At 57.9% G+C, this 24,455-nt stretch overlaps 2 protein-coding genes across 5 annotated transcripts; one reads left to right on the top strand and one right to left on the bottom strand.

Annotated features, from left to right (window-relative positions):
* Window positions 1-512: 512 nt before the first annotated feature.
* Window positions 513-10,789, top strand: AEBP1 (AE binding protein 1). Its single transcript, XM_039242982.1, has 21 exons — window positions 513-965; window positions 2,564-2,905; window positions 3,371-3,433; window positions 3,561-3,626; window positions 3,778-3,909; window positions 4,008-4,085; window positions 4,697-4,774; window positions 5,374-5,457; window positions 5,541-5,594; window positions 6,180-6,289; window positions 6,369-6,508; window positions 6,999-7,083; window positions 7,181-7,325; window positions 7,430-7,515; window positions 7,821-7,944; window positions 8,187-8,383; window positions 8,500-8,679; window positions 8,850-9,201; window positions 9,296-9,435; window positions 9,584-9,683; window positions 9,905-10,789. Exons 1-21 carry the CDS (start codon window positions 722-724, stop codon window positions 10,567-10,569), a joined length of 3,465 nt encoding a protein of 1,154 aa, XP_039098913.1. The 5' UTR covers window positions 513-721; the 3' UTR covers window positions 10,570-10,789.
* Window positions 10,790-10,853: 64 nt separating this feature from the next.
* POLD2 (DNA polymerase delta 2, accessory subunit) lies at window positions 10,854-18,245 on the bottom strand. Of its 4 annotated transcripts, none has more exons than XM_039242985.1 (11): window positions 18,166-18,245; window positions 16,651-16,921; window positions 13,959-14,080; window positions 13,659-13,782; window positions 13,265-13,379; window positions 12,914-13,112; window positions 12,659-12,739; window positions 12,340-12,497; window positions 11,990-12,117; window positions 11,455-11,556; window positions 10,854-11,097 (listed from the first exon to the last, which is right to left on the bottom strand). In XM_039242985.1, the coding sequence occupies exons 2-11, from the start codon at window positions 16,868-16,870 to the stop codon at window positions 10,937-10,939; spliced, it is 1,410 nt and encodes a 469-aa protein (XP_039098916.1). In that variant the 5' UTR covers window positions 16,871-16,921; window positions 18,166-18,245; the 3' UTR covers window positions 10,854-10,936. The 4 variants fall into 4 exon arrangements, with proteins under 4 accessions (XP_039098916.1, XP_039098915.1, XP_039098917.1 ...); XM_039242984.1 differs by lacking the exon at window positions 18,166-18,245 and adding an exon at window positions 17,996-18,048; XM_039242986.1 differs by lacking the exon at window positions 18,166-18,245 and adding an exon at window positions 17,766-17,962.
* Window positions 18,246-24,455: the final 6,210 nt, after the last annotated feature.

The raw sequence follows: 24,455 nt of genomic DNA, 5'->3' as shown, positions 1-24,455 counted from the left end.
GTAAGCCCGGGAAGTTAGCCGTCTGAATGAAAGCTGTGACAGTGGGCAGAGCTGCAGGCCCAGCCTCCAGAGAGAGGGAAGGCTGGGCTGGCTCTGAGATTGGGAGGGTCCCGAGGGCCAGAGGCCATGGCTGGGCTCTGCCGTCAGGGTTCCGGACCCCCTCCAGCGGGCCGGGTGCCGGCTCCTCGCCTCCAGGTCCCAGCCAGTTCCGGCGCGGAGGTGTGGCATCTGACCCCTCAGACCTGCGCGCCCGTGAGACCTCCCTCCACCCCCCCCCACCCCCCCACCCCCACCCCCACCCCCACCCCAGGCCCTCCTTCCAAGGCACAGGCCTTGGTCCCGGGACGGCGGCCCCAGTTACCACTTCGGAAAGTGCCAAGCGCGCGGCGCGCCGGGACAGCTCGCCGCCGGCCTTCCCCCCTCCACCCCCCCGCCCCACCGCACCCCGCCCGCCTCCGCAGCCCCTCAGTCCACGCCCGGCTCCTCCTCCTCCTCCTCCTCCTCCTTCCCCATGGGTGGGGGGAGCCGGCTCCGGAAGCCCCAGCGCCCCCGCCCCGGCCGCCACTGGAGCTTTGGAGAGGAGGTCCGCGCGGGAGCGCGCCACGCGGGGCCGGAGCTCCCAGCTGCCAGCAGCAACTCGGAGGCCCCCGACCACCTCTGATCCGCCGCCCGGCCCACCCCGGAGACCCCCGCGCCTCCGGCCCCCACGCGAGCCCCCGCCATGGCGGTCGTGCGCGGGGCGCCCCTGCTCGGCTGCCTTCTCGCGCTGCTGGCGCTGTGCCCCGGGGGGCGCCCGCAGACGGTGCTGACCGACGACGAGATCGAGGAGTTCCTCGAGGGCTTCCTGTCGGAGCTGGAGGCAGAGACCCGGGAGGACGATTTGGAGGCCCCGCCGCCTCCGGAGCCCACCCCGCGTGTCCGCAAAGCCCAGACGGGGGGCAAGCCGGGGGAGCGCTCCAAAGAGGGTAAGACCCCCGGGGTCGCGCCTGGGGGAGGCCCTCAAGAGTGATGGGGGACCTCGGGGCGCCCTGCCCCTCAGGTGAGAATGGCAGGCCCCCGGCAGGGCTTTGGCTGCTGTCCAGCCTGCCCGGCGTGAGGAATGCCTCTGGAAGGCACAAGACAGCCCAGATGCCTGGCGCGACACGGTGCCAGGCAGAGGTCAGTGCTGGCTTGCAGCCCTCTGGGCATGGAGGCACATCCCGCAAGTCTGCTGCCTAGGGGTTTGGGTCCTCGGGTCCCTCACCCCCAGCCCCCAGAGGGATTAGGATTGAGCCCCCTGGGGACCTTGCTGCCCCCTCCCCAAGTCTGTCCTGTGAACTGCCCTAATGCCCTAGTCTGGCCTGTTTGTAGCACACCCTGGCTGTGCCTGCGCCACCGCCAGAGTCCCAGGCTTTCCTTGGGAGGCCTCCCACATTCCAGGAACACAGAGGCAGGTGAGGGGGCTGCGATGACCCCTCCTGGCAAGGCAGCCAGGAGTAGCGGGCAGAGTGGTTTCCACCGCCGTGTGACTTAGATGAGGTAGTGCATCACCAGGGTGGCCAGCTCTGGGCCTCTTATGTAATCAGTTGTCAGTAAATCTCAGCTGTTTGTGGTGGCTTTCCCGAGGGGCCAAGGGTCCTGTTGATCTCCTTCTCCCAGGAGACTCTGGGGCACCATCCGTGATTCCTGAGGTCAGCCGCCCCTCCCTGGGTCTCCTTCTAGATCTTTCCTGGCTCCTTCCCCACCCCTTGGGGGGCGGGTCCTAGGACATGGCCTCCCCCCCCTCTACTTCGCATTCCGGACTCACTGTCCTGGCCTCTCGGATGCCGCTGTGGCAGCCCTGTTTCTCCTGACTGTGTGCGTTTTGTAAATGTTTCTGCGTTTAGGCCTTGTGGCCACTGTCTCCCATTAAGTCCTTCACAGCATTTGCTGGGGGCCTGGGGATTCCCACCGACAGCCCCCTGCCCTGCTCCCACTTCCTCCATGGGCTCTGAGAGAGCTGGAGGGCCTGCCTATTCCTCTGCTCTCTGTGTGGCCCCAGGATCCCCTATTGGTTATAGCTTCCTACCTACCTCAGCTCGAAGGGGCATGAGTGGCCCTTTTTTCTGAAGCTTTTCTTGCCCCTGCAGGGAACTTCAGGGAGGCCCCAGGCCTAGGCCTTTTAGTGCGTGTGACAGCTGGCGGGGATGAGACCTCCTCCCCACTTTAGGCTGGACCACCCCCCAGGCCTGGATGGCTGAGTCACATCTCTGCCCCTTTCAGGCCCGGCACAGTGTAACACTCCCTGAGTGGACATGGTGGGGAGAAGAGGATGATGAGTGTCCTCTGTTGAGTTTGGCAGGTGGGAGGGTGAGGGCCTCCCTGGGCCAAGATATGGTGTTGGCGGCAGAGACTTGTGGATGGAAGGCATGGGTTCCAATCCCAGCTCTGCCACGAGGGCAAGAGACTTAACCCCTCAGTTTCCCAGTCCAAGAAACAGGACCAACAGGAGCCCCTTTGTGCGCATGGTGGGCACCTTGGGGCGGCCACGTGGGGTATAGAGTGAGTTCTCCATTGATTTTATCTCAATCTGCATTTACGACAGCACCTCCGGAAAAAGCCAAAGACAAAGGGAAGAAAGGGAAGAAGGACAAAGGCCCCAAGGCCACCAAGCAGCCCCTGGAGGGGCCCCTCAGGCCACCTAAGAAGCCCAAGGAGAAGCCACCCAAGACCACCAAGAAGCCCAAGGAGAAGCCACCCAAGGCCACCAAAAAGCCCAAGGAGAAGCCACCCAAGGCCACCAAGAAGCCCAAGGAGAAGCCACCCAAGGCCACCAAGAAGCCCTTGTCTGGGAAGAGGCCCCCTGCCCCGACCCCCTCAGAAACCCCATGGTGGCCATTGCCCCTGCCTCCCAGCCCTGGCCCCGAGATGCTGCCCCAGGAGGGAGGTGTGTACGGGCCCCTCCTGGGATTGTGGGGCTTTGACCTGCCAGGCTACTGGGGAAGTGGCGTCCCTGGGCCTCTGCTTCTTGGAGATCCCGAGGGCTGCTTGGACAGGGTGGGCTCGGTGGGAGCTCCCTTAGTGCAGCTGTTTCCCTCCCCACTGCCCCCGGGCTCTTGGACGGGCTTTACCATCTACTGTCTTGGGATCTGTCCCCTGGACCCCACCAGAGCCATCCTCCTGAGTGTTATTGGGCCAAACAGCAGGGCCTGGGCTCCCTGGAAAGCCATCCAGCTCTCTGGTCATGGGTTGGGGGCAGTACCAGCAGGGTGGCGAAAGCCAGAGCAGCTCAGGGCTCCTGGGAGCCATCTCAGGCATCGGGAGCTATCAGCAGGGCCCATGTCTTGCTCCATGTACAGCGAGGGCTCTGGGCAGGCTTCCCATCCACCTCCTTCTGGGGTTTGTGTTGTAGATGGGGCCCTCCCAAGTCCTTGGCCACGTCCGGGAGGAGAAACGGTTTTGGAGCGCCAGTCTGGTGAGTCGGGGATACCCACTTGGGCTTGGGGGACTGATTGCCTTAGCCGGCTGGGTTTCCAGGGTGGGCCCCAAGTAGGGGCATTGGTGAGTGTCCTCAGCAAGGCACTCACGAGCATCTCCTCCAGAGGAGGAGACGGAGCCGCCCACGCTGGACTACAATGACCAGATAGAGAGGGAGGACTACGAGGATTGTGAGTAGGCTCCCCACTGCCCTCATCCAGACCGTGATCCCTGGCCCGGGTACCCACTGATGGTCAGTTCACCAGGGTCCCTCCCAGCCCCATTGCTATCTGGAGTTGGGGGAGGGTCTTGGACTGGCTCAAAGCCCACCCTACCCCTCAGTTGAGTACATCCGGCGGCAGAAGCAGCCCCGGCCACCCCCCAGGAGGAGGCCCGACCGGCCATGGCCTGAGCGCCCTGAGGAGAAGGCTGAGCCAGCTGGGCTGGGGCTCGAGACCCCCGAGGAGAGGATCGGTAGGATGGGGGCAGCCAGGGGCGGGGGGATGGGCAAGACGGGAGCCAGGCACGGGGCTGGGGGGCTCTGGACCCACCCCTGCCTCCCATCTCCACAGAGCCCCCTCTGAAGCCGCTGCCGCCCCCGCTGCCTCCCGACTACGGGGATGGCTACTTGATCCCCCACTATGATGACAGTGAGTGCCCTGCCCTCCACACCCCTGGTTCCAACCCCCAACGGCCTGCCACTCTTCCCCTCCGTGCCCCCCCCACCCCCCCAGCCCAATCTGCTCTCTTCCCTTGGGCTGGTCCCTCCAGGGCCCCAGGGGCTTCGCTCTTTGTCCCTTGCTCCCATCCTGTAGGCCGCTCACCTCTCAGGATTCCAGCCCCTTCCTCCCTCTCTGGGGTCCATGTCTGTGGGGGCCTGAGCAGTCCCTGCCCTTGCCTTGCCCCCACGTTCCGGACAGTCTCTCTGACACTTGACTCCAACTCGGCTTTCACTCAAGTCCGCCCCCTCCTGGCCACAGGTGTCAGGTGTCACTTGAGGCGGGTCCTGTGTGTGTCCCGCCCCCTGCTGAGCCTTGGCCCACTTTCCCCAGGCCAGGCTGGTGACTTTCCAGGGTCTTGCCCATTCTATCTGTGACTAGCTGGCCTCCCCTCAGGGGCCCCTCCCTTCTCACCTCTGCCTAAAGGCCCACGCTGACCCCACTTCTTCATCTCACTCTCCCTCCTGCCCAGTCTCTGGCTCATAGTGGGGGCCCCAGGGGCAGCACCTGGGCCACCTCAGCAAGGCTCTCCCTCCCCACAGTGGACTATTACTTTGGGCCTCCCAGACCCAGAAAACCTGATACTGAGCTGGAGACAGATGAAGAGAAAGAGAAGCTGAGTGAGTGAAATCAAGCTATTCCCACCCCCAGCCCTGCCCCCAGTACAGGCCTCACCTCCACCTCAGCCCAACATCCAGTGAGGCCTCACCCTACCCTCAGCTCCCTGCCACCAGTGCAGGCCTGACCCCCACCCCAGCCCAACATCCAGTGAGGCCTCACCCTACCCTCAGCTCCCTGCCACCAGTGCAGGCCTGACCCCCACCCCAGCCCCCAGCCCCCAGTGCAGGCCTGACCCCCGCCCCAGCCCCCAGCCCCCAGTGCAGGCCTAACCCCCACCCCAGCCCCCAGCCTCCAGGGCAGGCCTAACTCCAGCCCCAGCCCCCTGCCCTCAGTGCAGGCCTGACCTCCACCCCCAGCTCCCTGCCCCAGTGCAGACCTGAATCCCACCCCAGCCCAGCCCCCAGTGCAGGCCTGACTCCCCACTGCCCAGCTTCCAGTAGCAGCTTCATCCCCTACCTCAGCCCCCAATGCAGGCCTGATCCCCACCCCAACCCCCCAGTGCAGGCTTCACCCCCACCCCAGCCCCCTCACCCCTGCATCCCTGCCCCCTGGAGCCCAGGGCTAAGATGACAGGCTTCTTCCACATTCCACCATTCAGAGAAACCCAAAAAGGAGGGAGGCGGCCCTAAGGAGGAGGAGACAGATGACAAATGGGCTGTGGAGAAGGGCAAGGACCACAAAGGTGTGTGTCTGGGGACTGGACCCACACAGCTGGGCTCCCTGTAGGAGAGCAAGTGGCTCACTTCCTCCCCGTGTTGCCCTCAGGGCCCCGGAAGGGTGAGGAGCTGGAGGAGGAGTGGGCTCCAACAGAAAGAGTCAGTGAGTGAGGGGTCTGGAGGCTGTGGGGGCTGTGGACGGGTGTGTGGACTGGAGGGTAGACTGGGGGGCTAGAGTTGTATGAGAGTGCTGGGAGGTGGGTATGGGGGCTGGGGTCCCTGCAGCAGCAGCAGGGTAAAGGTGGTGGGGCAAAAGACCCAAAGCCACATGTGGGTTGCAATGTGTTTCCTGATGATGCTTCAGGCCTCCAGAACTCTTTCTTGCTCTTAAATTCTTGGGGCCCAGAAGGGAGAGGTCCTAGAGTATCTCTGCCCTGGGATTAAGTCCAGAGGATAGAACTCTCAGCACAAGGCCCTGATACAGATGATGTCTGTGAGTGGCTAAGCTCTGGGGTGGTTGTCGCCTGTGGTTTCATGTGAGCCGCATGGCCTTTCAGACTTGGCATCATTTGCCCATTCTCCAGATGAGGAAGCTGAGTCCCAGGCAGGGAAAGCACAGGTTGGGGTGGAGCTACCTGACTGTTGCCCCCTGATGTAAGGGGGGTGGGCTCTGGGCTCCTTGTTCTGGGTTTGGTGGAGGGAGTGATGGACCCAGTGGGCCACCAGCCTTCGGGTGCCATGTCCCTAGAGTGTCCCCCCATCGGGATGGAGTCCCATCGCGTTGAGGACAACCAGATCCGGGCCTCCTCCATGCTGCGCCACGGCCTGGGGCCACAGCGCGGCCGGCTCAACATTCAGGTGGGTATTGGGATGGGCCGGCCTTGCGGCTGGGCAGGGTGTTCTTGTACCAGCTCATTCTCCCCACTGCCCCCAACAGGCCGGTGCCACCGAGGACGACTACTATGACGGGGCGTGGTGTGCCGAGGACGAAGCTCAGACCCAGTGGATCGAAGTAGACACCAGAAGGACCACCAAGTTCACAGGTGTCATCACCCAGGGCCGTGACTCCAGCATCCAGTACGTGAGGGGTGGATGGCAGACACAGGTCTGCATCCTGTTCAGGACATTCCAGGGGGCCATTTAGGGGCCCCGTCCCCAATCACCCCTCCATGGCATGTAGCGGGCATGGGAGCCACCCTCAACTCCATGTTCGAGCATCATACATCCCTGATAGCTCTTAAGTTCTTTTTCTAAAAAAATTTTAAATGTTTTTTAAAAATTTATTTCTGAGAGAGAGAGGGGTTGGGGGGGGTGTCAGAGAGAGAGGGAGACACAGAATTGGAAACAGCCTCCAGGCTCTGAGCTGGCTGTCAGCCCAGAGCCCGACACAGGGCTCGAACCCACGAACCGTGAGATCATGACCTGAGCCAAAGTCAGACACTTAACCAACTGAGCCACCCAGGCACCCCTCAAATTCTTGGGTCCCAAAGAACGGGCTTTGGATCCTGAGTGCCTGGGACCTGAGGCAGGGAGAGAAGCCTTGCCCTGACTGCCATCTGCTCCCCAGTGACGACTTTGTGACCTCCTTCTTCGTGGGCTTCAGCAATGACAGCCAGACGTGGATGATGTACACCAATGGCTATGAGGAAATGGTGCGCTCTCAAGCTCTTGGCTCTGCCCGTGTCCTCTGGGCTGAGGGTGCGCTCTTGGCAGGGGTGGGGGGCTACTCTGAGGCTGGCCTCTCCCCAGACCTTCCATGGGAACGTGGACAAGGACACGCCAGTGCTGAGCGAGCTCCCGGAGCCGGTGGTGGCCCGCTTCATCCGCATCTACCCGCTCACCTGGAACGGAAGCCTGTGCATGCGCCTGGAGGTGCTCGGGTGTCCCATGTCCCGTGAGTGCAGGGGGCCAGCTGGGCTCAGAGGGGGTGGCTTGGGCCACCTGGGGGCCGGCTGGCACAGCTCAGAGCCCTGCCTGTCCCCCACCCCCACCCCGCAGCTGTCCACAGCTACTACACACAGAATGAGGTCGTGACCACTGACAACCTGGATTTCCGGCACCACAGCTATAAGGACATGCGGCAGGTGGGGTGCTTGTTCCCAGGCTCAGGGCTAACGGGGGAGCTTGTGTCCAGTGCTCCCATCCCAGACACGGCTTGCTTGAGACTGATGCTGCCTGGCCATCAGCTGGTGGCCCCTCCCTCTGATGCTAGGACTGGAGAGGGCCTGGGCTTGCCTGCGGGGGCCACTCCTATCACAGATGCCTTCCCCTTGAGCTGACCTGGGCAGTGGAGAGGCCTGGCCCTCCCCGCATCCTGGACCGCCACTGTGCATGGTGGTGGGAGCGGGGGGGGGGCGCTTCCTAACTCTCTGTCCTCTCCCGAGCCCAGCTGATGAAGTTGGTGAACGAGGAGTGCCCCACTATCACCCGCACATACAGCTTGGGGAAGAGCTCACGCGGGCTCAAGATCTATGCCATGGAGATCTCGGACAACCCTGGGGATCACGAGCTGGGTGAGGGCTCTGTAGACCCCTGGAGGCTTGGCCCTCCCTGGCAAGTATTCGAGGCCAGGCCCTGGCACTACAGCTGGTCCTCTGCCTGTCTTTGGAACATTTCTGGGGTCCCAGTGTGCCTTGCTGGGGCCAATAAGCCCTATCTGCCCCCATCCCCCAGGGAGTGAGCCGGTCTGGGTCCTTCCTCAGATCCCCCAGGGCCTCAGGAAGCCCTGTGGTTGCTGAGGCTCCTGCCCTTGCAGGGGAGCCCGAGTTCCGATACACGGCCGGGATCCACGGCAACGAGGTGCTGGGCCGAGAGCTGCTGCTGCTTCTCATGCAGTACCTTTGCCGCGAGTACCGAGATGGGAATCCCCGCGTGCGCAGCCTGGTGCAGGACACACGCATCCACCTGGTGCCCTCGCTGAACCCGGATGGCTACGAGGTGGCAGCGCAGATGGTGGGTGGGGGGCGGGGCGGTGGGGGCTAGAAGCTGGGTTGGCTGGTGGGGCAGTGGGGCTGGGCAGGAGAGATAGGGCGGGGCCGGGATGACACCACACCCACCGGTTCTTCCAGGGCTCGGAGTTTGGGAACTGGGCGATGGGGCTGTGGACTGAGGAGGGCTTTGACATCTATGAAGACTTCCCAGATCTCAACTCTGTGCTCTGGGGAGCAGAGGAGAGAAAATGGGTCCCCTACCGGGTCCCCAACAATAACCTGCCCATTCCTGAACGCTACCTCTCCCCAGACGCCACGGTGAGGCCAGGGGGAGCAGCCCGGACCCTGGGGTCCTGAGCTGTGGGCTGATGGGTGACAGCCTGCACAGGCCGGGGAGGGGGGTGGACAGAGGATCATGAATACTGGCAGGGGTTCTGCAAGGAGGGTATGGAGGCTACAGCTCAGACATCATGCCCGGCCACCCTCAGGTGTCCACAGAGGTCCGGGCCATCATTGCATGGATGGAGAAGAACCCCTTCGTGCTGGGGGCGAACCTGAACGGTGGGGAACGGCTTGTGTCCTACCCCTACGACATGGCCCGGACACCCACTCAGGAGCAGCTGCTGGCTGCGGCCATGGCAGCTGCCAGGGGAGAAGATGAGGATGAGGTGTCTGAGGCCCAGGAGACCCCAGACCACGCCATATTCCGCTGGCTGGCCATCTCCTATGCCTCTGCCCACCTCACCATGACCGAGCCCTACCGGGGAGGCTGCCAGGCACAGGACTACACCAGCGGCATGGGCATTGTCAACGGGGCCAAGTGGAATCCCCGGTCTGGGAGTAAGTCAGCCTGGGAGAGGCTGAGGCCAGGCGTGTGTCGGGGGTGTGGGTGTGGGCAGGGTTGACTGCAGTTCTGTGTTTGCCCCCCGTGCAGCTATCAATGACTTCAGCTACCTGCACACCAACTGCCTGGAGCTCTCCATTTACCTGGGCTGCGACAAGTTCCCTCACGAGAGTGAGCTGCCCCAGGAGTGGGAGAACAACAAGGAGGCCCTGCTCACCTTCATGGAGCAGGTGGGGGCGGGGCAGCATGTGGGAAGAGGTGGGACTAGGGCTGGGGGTCTCGGGGAATGCCTGCCCAGAGGGACCGGACAGGACAGGGGAGCTGTGGGGCTGCGTGTGGGGCCTCCACGTGGACATCCGCCGTTGCCTCCTTCTGCAGGTTCACCGTGGCATCAAGGGGGTTGTAACAGATGAGCAGGGCATCCCCATCGCCAATGCCACCATCTCCGTGAGTGGCATCAACCACGGCGTGAAGACAGGTACCTTGTCTGCATACGGCTACCGGCAAGGAGATCCGCATGGCCGAGGGGAGGCAAGCCCAGGCCTTCCCGGCAGATCCCTGATTCCCTGCCTTCCCACCAGAGGGTCTGCCCTGGGCACAGGGTGGGCTGGGAGTTTGGGGGGAGCATCTCAGAGAGAAGGGCTGGAAGCTGGGAATATAGGGAAGTCCTGGGCAGCAGAACCCATCCTCCCTATGTAGCGAGCGGTGGCGATTACTGGCGTATCCTGAATCCGGGTGAGTACCGCGTGACAGCCCACGCGGAGGGCTACACGCCGAGCGCCAAGACCTGCAACGTGGACTATGACATCGGGGCCACCCAGTGCAACTTCATACTGGCCCGCTCCAACTGGAAGCGCATCCGCGAGATCATGGCCATGAATGGGAACCGGCCCATCCCGCACATTGACCCCTCGCGCCCCATGACACCCCAGCAGCGGCGCATGCAGCGCCGCCGCCTGCAGTACCGGCTGCGCATGCGCGAACAGATGCGGCTCCGGCGCCTCAATGCGACTGCTGGCCCCACTACCCTCGCGGCGCCGGCACCGGCCACCACGCTGCCCCCTAACCCCTCCCCTACCTTCAGCCCCTCGCCCGCCCCCAGCTCCAGCCCGGGGCCCTGGCACTTTCCACCTGAGACCACCACAGCCGCCTGGGAGGAGTTGGAGACGGAGACCTACACGGAAGTGGTGACGGAGTTTGGGACAGAGCTGGGGCCCCAGGAGGAGGAGGAGGAGGAGGAGGAGGAGGAGGAGAAGGAGGAGGTGATGGAAGTGGTAGAATTGGAGGAGGAGGAGACGGTCATGGGTCCAGATTTCCCATTCACCACAGCCGAGACCTACACAGTGAACTTTGGGGACTTTTGAGCACAGGTCGGCCAACATCCAAGTCCCCGTCGCCATAGAAGCCCCAGCCAGCAGTGTGGGCCTGGCCAGGAGGCTGCACCAACTGTCACAAGATCTAGGAGCCCAGGTCTGTGAGGCACTTGTGCTCCACCTGCCAGCCTCAGGAGAGGCATGGCAGGTCGGGGTCAGGCACACTTGTCAGCCACCTGCCCAGCCGCACCAATAAAGCAAGTTCACGGCACACATGTTGCTGAGCACCTGGGCAGGAGGGTCAGGGGCCCAGTGCCAGGTCTATAGGAGCTCAATGCCAGCACAGTCAGGCTTTTATTGCAAAGCACACACTGCTGCGGTGCCAACGCTGTAGGGGATGGGTGGTTGGGACTCTGGGTCAGGGGCCCAGACCCAGGCTCCCCAGGTCCTCCTCCTCAGCCCCGAAGCCTGAGAAGCTGATGGGCTGGCAAGCCAGGCTGCGCAGGTTCACAAGGCAGGCGGTCTGTGTGCTGCTGAAGTCTGGGACAGCCACCAGCAGCACCCTCTGGTCCTCCGGGCCTGCAGAGAAGCCACACGGGCGCCCCTTCAGGTTCTGGGTGGTCCATGCCTCCGATGGAAGTCACCAGAAGCAAACAGGAGTTCCTTATCAGCACATGGGAGTGCTGGCCATGGAAGGTCCTTCACGCCAGACAGAAGGGCCCAGGCCAGCACAACGGTCAGGGGTAAAGCCATGCTGACCAGGGTGAGCACAAACATGGGTGCATATGTGTGGGCCATTTCAGTCCCTGTTCAGCCAGCTGGCCCCCAGGCAGGCTGCCTACCCCACGGGGCCCAAGGACTCCAGTGCAGCCTTTGCTGCAAGCCCTGCCCCCTCATGATGGCCAGGGCCTGGGGCTCCCAGGAGAAAGGACTTACCTCGGAAGATTTTAGAGCCAAAGCTGGGTGTGTTCCCACAGAAGTAGACGTGAGGACACTCGGGAAAGATGAACGGGTCGGTCTTGTAGAAGGGGTAGCAACCTGGGGAAGGCCCACAGTGGATGCGGCTTCTGGGCACCACACCACACCCTGCCGGGGTGGGGCCCTCCTAGCTGAGCACCACCCACTGGCTCACACATACTCAGGCTATGCTGGTAGCAGCCCTGCCAGCCTTGATACCCAAATTGCGTCCAGACATGGCCACACAAGCCTGGGGACAGGTGAGTGTGCCTGCCACCTTCACTCTTCTGGGTGGGGCTGTGGCTGCATGCGGGGTTTTGACCAGCCCTAGCTCCTGATAAAGTCCCCGTGGCCTTCAACCATGAGGGAAGGCTCCAGAGTACCTTCCAGAATGAGGGCGAAGAGTCTGGACTTTCCCTTAGACCAGTCACAGCAGAACTGCTGGGTGCAAATGATGCCCACCCTCCAAGCACGCAGGCCCCGGTCGGGACGCCCTTGGCCCAGAGCCCATTACCTAGCGTGTCAGGGGCCGTGGGGCTGATGTGACGGACGCGCAGGGTCCACTCCAGGATCTCCAGGTGGTCCTCCATGCTGCTGTACCGGAAAATGTCACTCACATTCTGTCCTGATGTCCCTAGGAATCTGCAAGGCAAACCTTGGCTGATCCCCACCCTGGGGGCCACCAACTGTATCCCCACAGGGCCCAGGGCTCACCCTGGGCTTTCACAGCCACTGTTCCAGGCCAGCTTTGACTAAGAGACTGGGTCTGCTGGCCCCACTGCAGCACTGGACCCAACCCTCCCCTCCCAGTGTCTCTGAGACAAGAGACCAGCGCTCAGCTGGGGAGTGGCTGCAAGCAGCTACCTGACTCCGTCAATGGTGGCCTGGTAGGGATTGGTGACCAGCTGGAGGGTGGAGTAGGCAGTGGCCAGTGGGAACATGCACGGGTGCAGGGGCTGCTGGGGGAGCGTGTAGTTGGTTGGGTCAAATTCACCTGGCATCACATCCACGGGTACCGAGGCCTAAAGGCACAGGGAGGGCCAGGGGAGCTTGTAAGGCCAGGTGCCCTCCCTATGCGGCCCTTCCAGATCCCACCCACCCCTCTCCCAGCCCGCCTTCCTGTGCCCAGCTGCAGCCTCAGAAACCCCAGGGTCATCGCCTGGCCGGCCCCCAGCTTGCTCACGCTCAGCTGCAAGAGGATCTCATCCAGCATCTTGACGGCTTCCACGCTGGCTGCCTGCGTTTTCTTGGTTAAGTACTTGGCCTGGGGATACGAGTCCACAGGTGTTAGGCCCCACTGTGGGGGGTGGTGAGGGTCCCTCAGAGGGGGGCCGGAGCAGAGGTGCCACAGGGCACGTCCCACCAGACACGCAAAGCCCTGGGTCCCGACTCTCCTAGGGGAAGGAGGAGTTTGAATGCAGGCAGGCAGGCGCTGTACCTTGTTGATGGAGTCTCTGCTCTGGGTGTTGTGGCTCAGGAGGTTCCCGGCCAGGATGACCCGAGACACGTGCGCGGCACTGCACTGCTCCCCCTCATCCCCCAGCTGCCCGGTCACCACATCCACCAGCAGCTGGGTGCCCAGCAGGCTCTCGCCCCCGCCTCCACCCAGGCCCAGGCCAGACACCAGCAACACAAACCTGTGGGAGAAGTGGGGGTCCTCCTGGGTGCCAAGGAGGCAGGTGTCCCTGCTCTGCACCCCCCAGCCACCATCACGGGGAGCGGGGGACATGGAGCCTGGCACCTGTGGTTCCCAGGACCACCGGCCCGGCCCCGTGTGCCTGCTCCTCACCTGTCTGTGTCAAGGGCGGGTGGCGGCTCCTGCGGAGCGAGCTCTGCAAAGCAGTGGTCCTCCACCAGAAACTTCCCAGTGTCTCTCACAGAGCCGAGCACGGCCAGAACTGTCCCTGAAGCACAGCGTAGTGCAGTCAGGCACCAGGAGGGAAGCCCAAGTACCACCCCCTTCCAGTCACCCACAGTGCAAAACCAGCAGTTCCCCTGTGCCAGTTCACCTAGAACTTGGGACCAAGTGTCTGCTTCCCGGGGTCACGGCCTCTGGGTAGAGGCAGGAACGCTGGCCCCCTCCCTGGCCTCACCTGCTGCCTGACCCAAACCCAGTGCTCTAGGGATGCAGGGGTGTGCCAGCAGCTGCGTGAACAGGCCATGCCACCCCTGCCGCCCCCAACCTGTGACCAGCTTGGACACGTCAATGGTGCCTTCCAGTTTGATGCGCTGCAGCTCATCTTCCAAGATCAGCTCGTCGTCCGGATGGATGTATTTGCTCCGTGGGGGCTGGGGGAGCAGGTTGTGCTGGAATTTGGAGATGGGGAGGTGGTTTTGGAGCTGGAAGCCACCAAGGCTCTGCACCCCATGAGTGAGATGGCACCACAGCTCCCGATCCCCGACCCCCTGGGTCCAAGGCAGGAGGTCCCATCAGTGCCCACAGGACGTGTCCAAGGGGAGCCCTGCATGAGCGGTTGGCTCACCTCTTCGCTGATCTCCCGTAGGATGGATGGCTGGAGTGGCATGGCCTTGAACAGGGTCCCCACCACACAGCACTTCTCCCCAGGCTGTAGCTCACACAGCTTCTTTATTTGGATTCCAGCACCTGGGCGTGACAGGTATGAGCTCAGATTGGGCGACCCTCCCAGCCCACCCTGGGACACTGCAATAGGCTTACGGTGCCATGGAGCCCATGGGCCTGGGCTCTGGAGGAGAAAGAGACCGTCAGGAGCAAGGACCCCCACCACTAGCAGACTTGGCCCCAGGACAGAAGGATCTGGGATGTGGTTGGGTCCCTGGATCCTGTGTCCTTAAAAAAAGGCAGATGAGCAGAGAGGGCACCATGAAGATGGAGACAGAGACTGGAGGGCTGCAGCCATGAGCCCGGGAGGCCCAGGCAGCCACAGGGACTGGATGAGGCAAGGAAGGGTCCTCCCTGACAGCCTCCGGAGGGCACAGCCCTGCCAACGCCTGACGTCACACTCCCGGCCTCCAGAACTGAGATCACATTTCTGCGGCCCTAAGCTGCTCAGTTTGTGGCTTTGTCATCTGCTGCAGCAAAGAGAAACAGGAAACCAACAGTATTACGTCATTTATACCTAACTGTGACACTGGTTCTTAGGAGGAAGCGTGTCAAGTCTCAGCGTAGCCCTGCCTGAAAACATCAGGGAGGCGCCGTCTGCCAGGCTCGCTGGGCAGGAGACGGAGTGCAAGTCCCAGGAGGCCTGAGGGTTTATCAGGAAAGACTCAGCCCCAGGGCAGAATGCTGTCTGACCCGATGGGGTCATGTGCATGCAGGGCCAGCCTCTTCCTGAGCCCCTTCTGCCCTGAGTAACCAAGAACATTCCACAGATCTATATCCTAGGGCGTGGAGGTGAGTAGTTCAAAACAAGATAAGGAGTGCGCCAGTGATGACCAGAAATGCTCCAGAAACAGGAGACCCCAGAGCCTGTCTGCACAGCTCTCGCTCAGTGCCGGGGGGGGGCCATGCCCAGCGGTATGTGGAACTCCTCCACTCTGACAACACGCCGGAGGAGACATTACTGTCCTGACATATGGCTGAGGAAACGGAGGTACAGGGAGACTGAGTGACATGTCCAAGGGTACTAACTTGTGCAGCTAAGCACCAGGTGGAACCACACAGCCTTGTGTTGAGGGCAGGACAGCTGTCCAGCTGCATGGCGTGCGGGCATCAGGCCAGGCACCATACTGAGGGTGAACACCCAGGCCACTCTTTACCTTCCCCGAGCTTCCCAACCAGCGGAGCTGAGGCAGAAGGGCGCGAGAAAGCCCTGAGGGCTGCTATGGCCTCTTGAAGCACAGGACACATAAGCTGAGGTTACGACAGAAGACGGGGCAAGAGCATGCCAGGAGGAGGCGATGCCAACAGTGAGAAGGGGCTTGGCATGTTCAAGGAGTTCCAGAGAGTCAGACGAGTCCCAGGACAGGCTAAAGTCTGGTCGGAAAGCCTGGCCACGTGGGGAATGCACGCGCAGGTGGTCAGGCATTCTGGGAGAAGCCAGCATCAACTCCAGCCAAGGTCCATTCACCACAGCCACTGTCTGAACTGCTGACCCGTCTGCAGGTGGAGTAAGGTGGCTGTTTTCTGTCACCAGGAAGCTTTGCTAGCAGGAACGGTGACTGAGAGACGGGTTTGGTACCAGGACAATGGCCATGACACAGGGACTGAGGAGGGTGGAGGAAGCTTCAAGGGAAGCAAGGAAAAGGCCACTGGGAGCCAGAGGAAGGAGACCCTAGTCATGTGACAGAGGAAAGGTGGACAGCACTCATGCCTGCAGCAGAGGGAACAGAGATGCTGTTCTAGTTCTCCTTGTGCCTATAATAAAACCAGAGTCGATGCTGTCGGCTCAGTGGGCTGGGCTAGGACGGGGTGGGCCTGAGTGCCTGTTCCCCACAGCCTTCCTGGTGCTTCCAGTGTGCACCCAGAGCTGGGACCACCAAGTCCAGTGCTGGGGGCAAGAAAAATGAGGAAGACATGGTCCCCCCATGAATATTCCAGTTTAAAAACATTACAGAGAAGTTGAAAACTACATGGAAGGCCCCTCTTATAAACAGTAAGAATGGAGCAAGGCAGCAAAAGTCGAAGGTGGGGATGCAAGAGAGCACGGAAGAAGTGGGGAAAAAAGAAAAACACGTGCCTCGCCCAGCCCCCTTGATTAGGAAAGACAGAAGAGCCCAAGGGACGGGCGACTCAGGCCCAACCAACAAGGAAGGTACAGAGGAGCAGACCCACAGGCAGACATCAGTGAGCACACAGAAAACTCCTAGAGAGGCAGTGGGTGTCTTCACGGACCCTGGCTCCTAGTGTCTGGCTTGCCACACTGAGACCCTTGCTAGCCACAACGTGGACATACAACCTGAGCTCAACACAAGGACAACGTATCCCTACACCAATGAAATCATCACTGCTATCCTGGAGCTCAGCCCTACCTCACCCAGACTCAGCACAAAACCTCACTTTAAACCTAGCAATTCCTTAATCTAATCCTCGTGATTACCTGAAGAAGACACTGAGGCACAAAAAGCTTTACTTCCCCCAAGATAACTGGGAAGTGGGATAAACTGAAGAAGGTCCCAGCCCTACCAGGTCCCTGAAAACCCCAGGGACCTTCTGGGCTGGTGGGGAGGAAGCAATGCCCTGAATTCATCACTTACCCCAGTACTGTTTGGCCCGGCTCACCAGGAAGGGCCTCATTTGGACGAGGCGGGTGGCATAAATGTGGGCATACTGCCGGCTGAAGCTGCGCTCCCCCAGCCGGAAGGGCTGCGAGGAGTTGGTGTATGTGGACACAGGCACGCGGGCAAAGGTGGCATTGCTGGCTGATGGCGGGGAGAGCAGAGTGTGGGCCCTCTGGGCAGCCTGCTCAGAGAACATGGCCGTGCTAGATGCGTCCAGACCAGGGTGCTCACGCCAAGGAGTCAGTCACTGCGAAAACACAGACATGTTCCTGCAACCCCTGCCCACCTTGATGTGTCTCCACTGCACCCACAGGCACTGGGAGCAGAGGGAAGAGCTGCCACCCACATCATACATGGCTCAGGACGGCATCTCGGAAGTCAGCTGTGCTGGAAACCAAAGTGCGCCTCGTAATCCTCATCCAGAAAGGGGAGGTAGGAAATGTTTCTCCCACCCAGAGCTCTCCAAACCCACCCAGGCAACCACTGTCTGCCTCACATCTCCACCTGCACAACTAACCAGGGTCCCAGATTCCAGGCCTTCTGTCCCCATCTTGCTCCCCTGCACCTGCTCTATCTCAGGGCATGAGGGCAGCCTATTATCACATAAGTCTGTCATAAAATAATAAGCCTATTTTAAATAAAACCAAATATAAATCTGTCAATCCTCTGCTCAAAAGGCTCCCCATATCAGAGACTAAAACCCCAAGCCCTCACTGACATCTGCCCCACCTCTTCTCTCTCCACTGCCTACAGGTGCAGACTCGCTGGCTCCCCATTCCCTGTTCTCCGTCTTTGCTCACGCCTCACCTTCTCCAACTGAAACCGTCCCCTGGCACTTCTATTTTTCCCATTTTACTGTTTACTGAGCTCCGTCCCCGCCTCCTGGCAGAGGCACAGCACCGATCCCGCCTCCCCACTGCCGCCCAAAAGGCACAGAGCCCCGACCCCGCCTCCTGGCGGCCGCCCGAACTACACTCAGCCGCTCTCTGAACCACGAGCCCGATGCAAACCGTCGGACACTGCGCGTGGGACGGCCTACAGGTCTCTCCTTTTTCATGCACGGTTTCAGGGCGGCAGCCAGGTGCCCATACCCTGCTTTACCGCACGGCTCTGGGCCGGGGAGGAACCGGACTGACTTCCGGCCCAAACGGGCGGAGCGGGGCCGCAGCCCTGAAGGGGCTCCGGCCCGCGCTCCGACCTCAGCTTGTCGAGGGCAGCAGGGACTCTAAGAGAAGCCACCCAGCCGTCACCATGCGCGGACTCGGAACCCCAGTCCCGCCACCGCCGCCACGCGGGCCCGAGGACGCGGGACCTCACTCACCGAGCCGCGCGCCGCCGGCCGCCTCCCGCCAATCCGCGCGCACCACCCCGCCCCTCTCCGCGTGCTGCCTCCAGCCAATCACCAAGGTGCCCGCTCCGTCCATCACCTAGGGGCCCGCCCGCCTCCCTCCCCAGCCCGCGCGCCCCGCCCCTGCCGCCTCCGCCAATCACCAGGCTGCCCGTGCCGTCCATCACCGTGGGGCCCGCCAATCCGCGAGCGCCCCGCCTCTGGTCGTGCCCCGTGTTTCCCCGACTACGCGGGCCGACTGATGCTGTAAGACCTGAGCGTTCGCGTGTCGTGAGGCCTGTCCCTGAGGTCCGCGGGCGGAGAGCAGGGCCCAGGACTGCGTTCCCGGACAGCGGAAGAGCGCTTCGGGATAGGGTTAGTGTTAGGGGAGCGGACAAGCTGTGGCCCAGCGTCCTTCATCCTGCGCCCGCCCCCGGCTTTCTCCACGCCGCGCCCGTTGCGGGGGGCTGTCTCCCGCACGGTACCAAAGCCCGGGGCCGGGACGCCCCGGCCGCGGAACTTGCTCGCCCGCGCAGCCGCGGGGCCGGTCGCACGCGCTTGTGCGTCATTTCTTGCGCGCCGCTTCCGGTGCCACTTTGGTCTCCAGGACAACTGGGGCGGGTGACAGAGCCCCGGCTGCCTGGGGTGCCTCACACTTGCTGCTGCAGCGCATGCTGTCAACAACCCGCTGAAGACGGGGAAGCCCAGGCCGGTGCCGTTGGTCGTGGGGAGTGGGGCGGGCCCCCGACGGTGGGGACGCGTTTTTGCAGCTCCGTGCAGCGTTCCAAGATTTGTGCTGCTTGCTGCCGCCAGCTCGGGCGCTGTCCTGCGGCCCCACCAGTGCCACGTGGCAGCTGGACTACAGCCGGCAATTGCTAAGTTCTTACTTTGTGACAGAAAGCGAACCCCGATTTGTTATCTCCACTTCGGGCTCTTGAAACCAAAGGGGTTCTTAAATGCATAGATACATAAAAAAGCTCAGGGAGCGGAAGGCTCAACAGGAGCGGTGCCTTTGGGTATGGGCCCCTCAGAGCCTGAGAGAGTTTCCCCGGAAAGCCAGGGCTCGGTGGGTGTGTGTGCGGTGCAGGGAAGGGGCCTTCTGTGACGTTCGCTCCGTGTTATGTGCAGTTTTTTATTCTAGAAAAATACCATTTCACCCGCTGTGAAGCGTACAGTTCAGGAGCATTAAATATATTCAGTGTTATGCAACCGTCACCACCACCCTTCTCTGGATCCCTTTCATTATCCCAAACGGAATCTCTGTCCCTGTGACTCAGTAGCTCCGCACTTTCCCCCCACCCCCCTGTTAATTCCAATTTATTCTCTATGAATTATTCCAATTCATTTTCTATGAATGGGCCTCTGCTAGGGTACCTCATACAAGTGGAATCATAAGTATTTGTATCTGGCTTGTTTCACTGAATATCTTCAAGGTACATCCATATTGTAGCATGTGTCAGAATTTCATTCTTTTTTATGGGCTAATAATACTTCTTTGTGGGTACAAACCACCTTTTGTTCATCCGATCCGTCTGTCAGTGGACATTTTCATCTTGTGACTACCACGAATAATGCTGCTTACCTAGAAGTGGAATTGCTGGATCAAATGGTAATTCCATGTTTAATTTTTTGAGGAACCCCCCCCCCCCCCACCACACACACACTGTTTTTCACAGCTGTTGCACCACTGTGCATTCCTACCCACAGTGTACAGGGTTTTTCAGTTTCTCCACATCCTGGCCAACACTTGTTCTTTTCTGTTTGTTTTTTTTTAACATGAACTCTTTTTTTAGTCAAAAAAATTTTAATGTTTATTTTTTTAAAGTTTTTTAAATGTTTTATTTATTTCTGAGAGAGAGAGACACACAGTGTGAGCAGGGGAGGGTCAGAGAGAGGGAGATACAGGATCTGAAGCAGGCTCCAGGCCCTGAGCTAGCTGTCAGCACAGAGCCCGACGCGGGGCCTGAACCCACGAACTGTGAGATTATGACATGAGCCGAAGTCGGATGCTTAACCGACTGAGCCACCCAGGCGTCCCTTTAAATAAAACATTAAGTTTATTTTTTGAGAGAGAGAGTGTGAGCCTTTTTTAGAGGCAGAGAGAGAGGGAGACACAGCATCCGAAGCAGGCTCTAGGCTCTAAGCTGTCAGCACAGAGCCCGACGTGGCATTCCAACCCATGAATGTGAGATCATGACCTGAGCCGAAGTGGGACGCTTAACTGACTGAGCCACACAGGTGCCCCTCTGTTTTTTTTTGTTTTTTTTTTTTAGTAGCCATCATAATGGGTGTGAGGTGGTGTCTCTGTGCTTTTTATCTTCATTTCCCTAATTATTAGTGACACTGAATATATGCACTCTGTTCTTTCTTTCATCACCTGTGCCTTTGGTGATGCCAAGAAGTCATTGCCAAATCCAGTGTCATGAAGCTTTCCCTCTATGGTTTCTTCTGTGAATTTTATAGTCGTAGCTCTTAGGTTTACATCTTTGATCCATGTAGGATTAATTTTTATATATGGTGTTAGGTAAGGGTTCAGCTTCATTTTTTTGCACATACATATCCAGTTTTCCCAATGCCGTGTGTTGAAAAGACTGTCCTTTTCTCATTGAATGGTCTTGGCATCTTTGTCAAAAATCATGTGACCACACATGCAAAGGTTTATTTCTGGGCTCTCTGTTTCACTGGTCTATCTGTCTGTCTTTATGCCAATACCACACTGTTTTGATTATTGTCGCTTTGTCTTGTCATAGGGTTGGTTTTCTTTAATGTTTATTTATTTTTGAGACAGAGAGAGACAGAGTGCATGCATGGGAGGGGCATAGAGAGAGGGAGACATAGACAGAGCCTGAAGTGGGATTTAAATCACAAACTGCGAGATCATGACCTGAGCTGAAGTCGGACGCATAACCAACTGAGCCCCCGGGCACCCCTAATGTAGGTTTTGAAGTCCTTGAGTGTAAGTCCTCCCACTGTGTTCTTTTTCAGGATCATTTGGCTATTCAAGGTCTCTTGAGATTCCATATGGCTCATGGAAAAGTTTTTTCCATTTCTGCAAAAAAATATCATTGGGGTTTTGATAGGGACTGCATTTAATCTGTAGATTACTTTGAGTACTACTGTATGAAATCTTCTAATCCATGAACATGGAATGTCTTTCCAGTTATGTCTATAGTTTGTTTTGTTTTTCTTCAGCTAAGATAGCAGAAGAGATGGTTTATTGTGCACATGTTACATTCAGCTGCAAGTGGAGACAGAATTGGTCTTGAACGTCCCAGATCCAGGGCAAAGGACTAAAAGAGACTATGGGGCACCTGGGAAGCTCAGTCGGTTAAGCGTCCAATTTTGGCTCAGGTCATGATCTTACAGTTTGTGGATTGGAGTCCCATGTTGGGCTCTGTGCTGACAGCTCAGAGCCTGGAGCCTGCTTCAGATTCTGTGTCTCCCTCTCTCTCTGCTCCTCCCCTCCTCACACTCTGTCTCTCTCTCTCAAAAATGAATAAACATTAAAAAAAATTTTTTTTAATAAATAAAAGGGACTTTTTTGGTATGAGCAAGGCAGATGCTGTGTCTTTGCAATCAGATGATGATGAGTGTTCTAGAGCCATTGAATCAAGTTTCTGCACCCAGGGCACCCAGGCGCCCCTGCTCCTCCTTGTTTCTGCTAGTGGTTTACTTGGACCTCTGCCTCATCTTTCTTTCTTTCTTTTTTTTTTTTAATTTTTTAAATATTTATTTTATTTTTCAGATAGAGAGATAGAGAGCAGGTAGGGGATGGGCAGAGAGAGAGTGACACACAGAATCCCAAGCAGACTCTGTGCTGTCAGCTCAGAGCTGGATGCGGGGCTCTAACCCACAAACCATGAGATCTTGACCTGAGCTGAAGAAATCAAGAGTCGGTTGCCCAACCGACTGAGCCACTAGGCACCCCTGCCTCATCTTTCATGCTTCAACCTGTGCATTCGCTTCTTCCTCCACTTGGCTTTCATGGTGCAGAGGTTTCCAGGAAGAAGGTGCCCAGGCTAAGAGAGCCTGTCTTTAGCGGTTTCCAGCAATGTGTTTTAGTGTTCAGTGTACAAGCGTTTCACATCCTTGCTTATGCTAATTCCCAAGTGTTTTGTTCTTTGTGATGCTATGTAAATGTTTTTTTTTATTTTAATCTTTTTTATTATTATTACTGTTTAAAGTCTGTTTATTTTGTGAGAGAAACACGAGTGAGGGAAGGGCAGGGAGAGGGAGAGAGAGAGAAAATCCCAAATAGGCTCTGATCTGTCAGCATGGAGCCCGACGCGAAGCTCAAACTCACAAACCACAGGATCATGACCTGAGCTGAAGATGGATGCTTAACCAACTGAGCCACCCAGGGGCCCCGCAAATGGATTTTTAAAATTTCATTTTCATATTGTTTACTTTAGTGTATAGAAATGAAACTGATTCTTGTGTGTTGATTTTGTATATATCCTGCAATGTACTAGTACTAAGCTGAATTCATTTATTCTAATGCGTATGTGTGTTTAGTGGAATTATTAGTTTTCTACGTATAAGATCATGTAATATGCAAACAGAGATCACTTTACTTTTTCCTTTCCAACTTGGAAGCCTCTTATTTCCTTTTCTTGCCTACTTGCTCTGGCTAGAAGTTCTAGTACTATGTTGAATAGAAATGGTGAAAGTGGACATCCTCATCTTCCTCTTGATTTAAAAAAATTTTAATATTTATTTATTTTTTAGAGAGACAGAGACAGAGCACAAACATGGAAGGGGCAGAGAGTGAGGGAGACATAGAATCCGAAGCAGGCTCCGAGCTCTGTGCTGACAGCTCAGAGCCTGATTCAGGGCTTGAACTCATGAACCGGGAGATCATGACCTGAGCCCAAGTCAGACACTTAACCGACTGAGCCACCCAGGCACACCTCTTCTTGATTGTAGAGGAAAAACTTTAAGTCTTTTATAATTGAGTTTGATTTTAGCTGTGGTTTTTTAATATCTACATTTTATTATCTGAGTACTTTCCTCCTAAGTTTGTTGAGTGGGGTTTTTATCTTATCACAAAAGGATGTTGAATTTTGTCAAGTACTTTTTCTGTATCAATTAAGGAAATTTCTGTTAATGTGGTCTGTTACAGTGAATGATTGTGGTATGTCTAGCCATTCTTACATTTCAGAAATAAATCCCACTTGGTGCATTTATGAGCCATTTGATGGAGTTACAAACCAAGGTTACCATAATACTAGCTGAGTTGGAAAGACACGCTTCTCAGTGTTCCTCTGTCAGCTGATAGCACAGAGTCCAACACGGGGCTGAAAACTCACAAACTGTGAGATCATGACCTGAACTGAAGTCAGGCACTTAACCTGCTGAGCCATGCAGACGCCCCAGGCCACAAGTTCTAAAGATGGGTGCTGTCTTCCTGTGAACAGGTCTCAGAAGGGAGCTGAGACGCCAATCAAATATGTATTGTAACAAAGCAGATCCTGCAGAAAACTCTGTTTCATCCAATCAGCCTTTTCCTTTTGTGAAGAAAAAAAGGATCCTGCATAAACCTGGGCATGACTGGCCAGGTGTATTTCCATTCTTCCCAAGTGAAGGCAGGAACATACTGGCTAACCTTATCAACTGGAAAACTAAGAAATGGCACTGCATGGGTATATGACAGTGAGCAGTTTGCTTCAGCGGGAATGGATGTCAGCAGCATATGAGCGTTAGAAAAATATGGGCGCTGAGGGATAGCAGTGTGATCTGCTCAGAGGTCAGGGAACACACCTCTATCTTTGGCCATTGGGATTTTTCACAAGTAAAGTAGCGTTGTTACAGGGACTGGTACAGTATGGGGGATAATGAGGCCCTGAGCGTGTAATTCTCTATTGTGGACTTACTGCCTTGAAGGGCTCCTTTATTTATAGGGTATTTACTAATTCTAAGGACAGGTTTTGAGGCATCTATTTGAATCTTTTTTTTAAGTTTATTTATTTATTTTGAGAGAGAGAGCACAAGCGAGGGAGGGGAAGAGAGAAGGAGAGACAGAATCCCAAGCAGCCTACGCACTATCAACGCAGAGCCTGACGCGGGGCTCGAACTCACGAATTGCCTAGAGCTGAGACCAAGAGTCCAACACTTAACTGACTGCGCCACCCAGGCGCCCTGGGATCTATTTGAATCTTACTGGCAGGTGTGCTGTGGACTGTGCTGGTATCAGCTGAGGATTTTGCCCCTAAAGAGGATGGTAGCTAATCCAGTCGGGACAAATGATCAGTGTCCCCAGACTCAGCTAGGCTTCCACCAGAGACAAGAGCAACCAGAAGATGTTAAAGGGTCACTTAAATCCCCTGGTTGGTTACTTTGATGACTACTGTCAAATTCTAGAATTATTTTCCCCTTTGGGGAGAAAGAAATTCTGGCATGATACTTCCCTGTGAAATCTCAACTCAGTAAACAAGCAGGGGGAGAGGGACTAAGA

The sequence above is a fragment of the Hyaena hyaena genome, unplaced genomic scaffold (genome assembly GCF_003009895.1).
Source record: "Hyaena hyaena isolate Hyena2069 unplaced genomic scaffold, ASM300989v1 scaffold_218, whole genome shotgun sequence".
In the NCBI taxonomy this organism is placed as follows: domain Eukaryota; kingdom Metazoa; phylum Chordata; class Mammalia; order Carnivora; family Hyaenidae; genus Hyaena; species Hyaena hyaena.
Note: the sequence above shows the minus strand (reverse complement) of the source record. Positions and strands in the feature narration are given on the sequence as shown.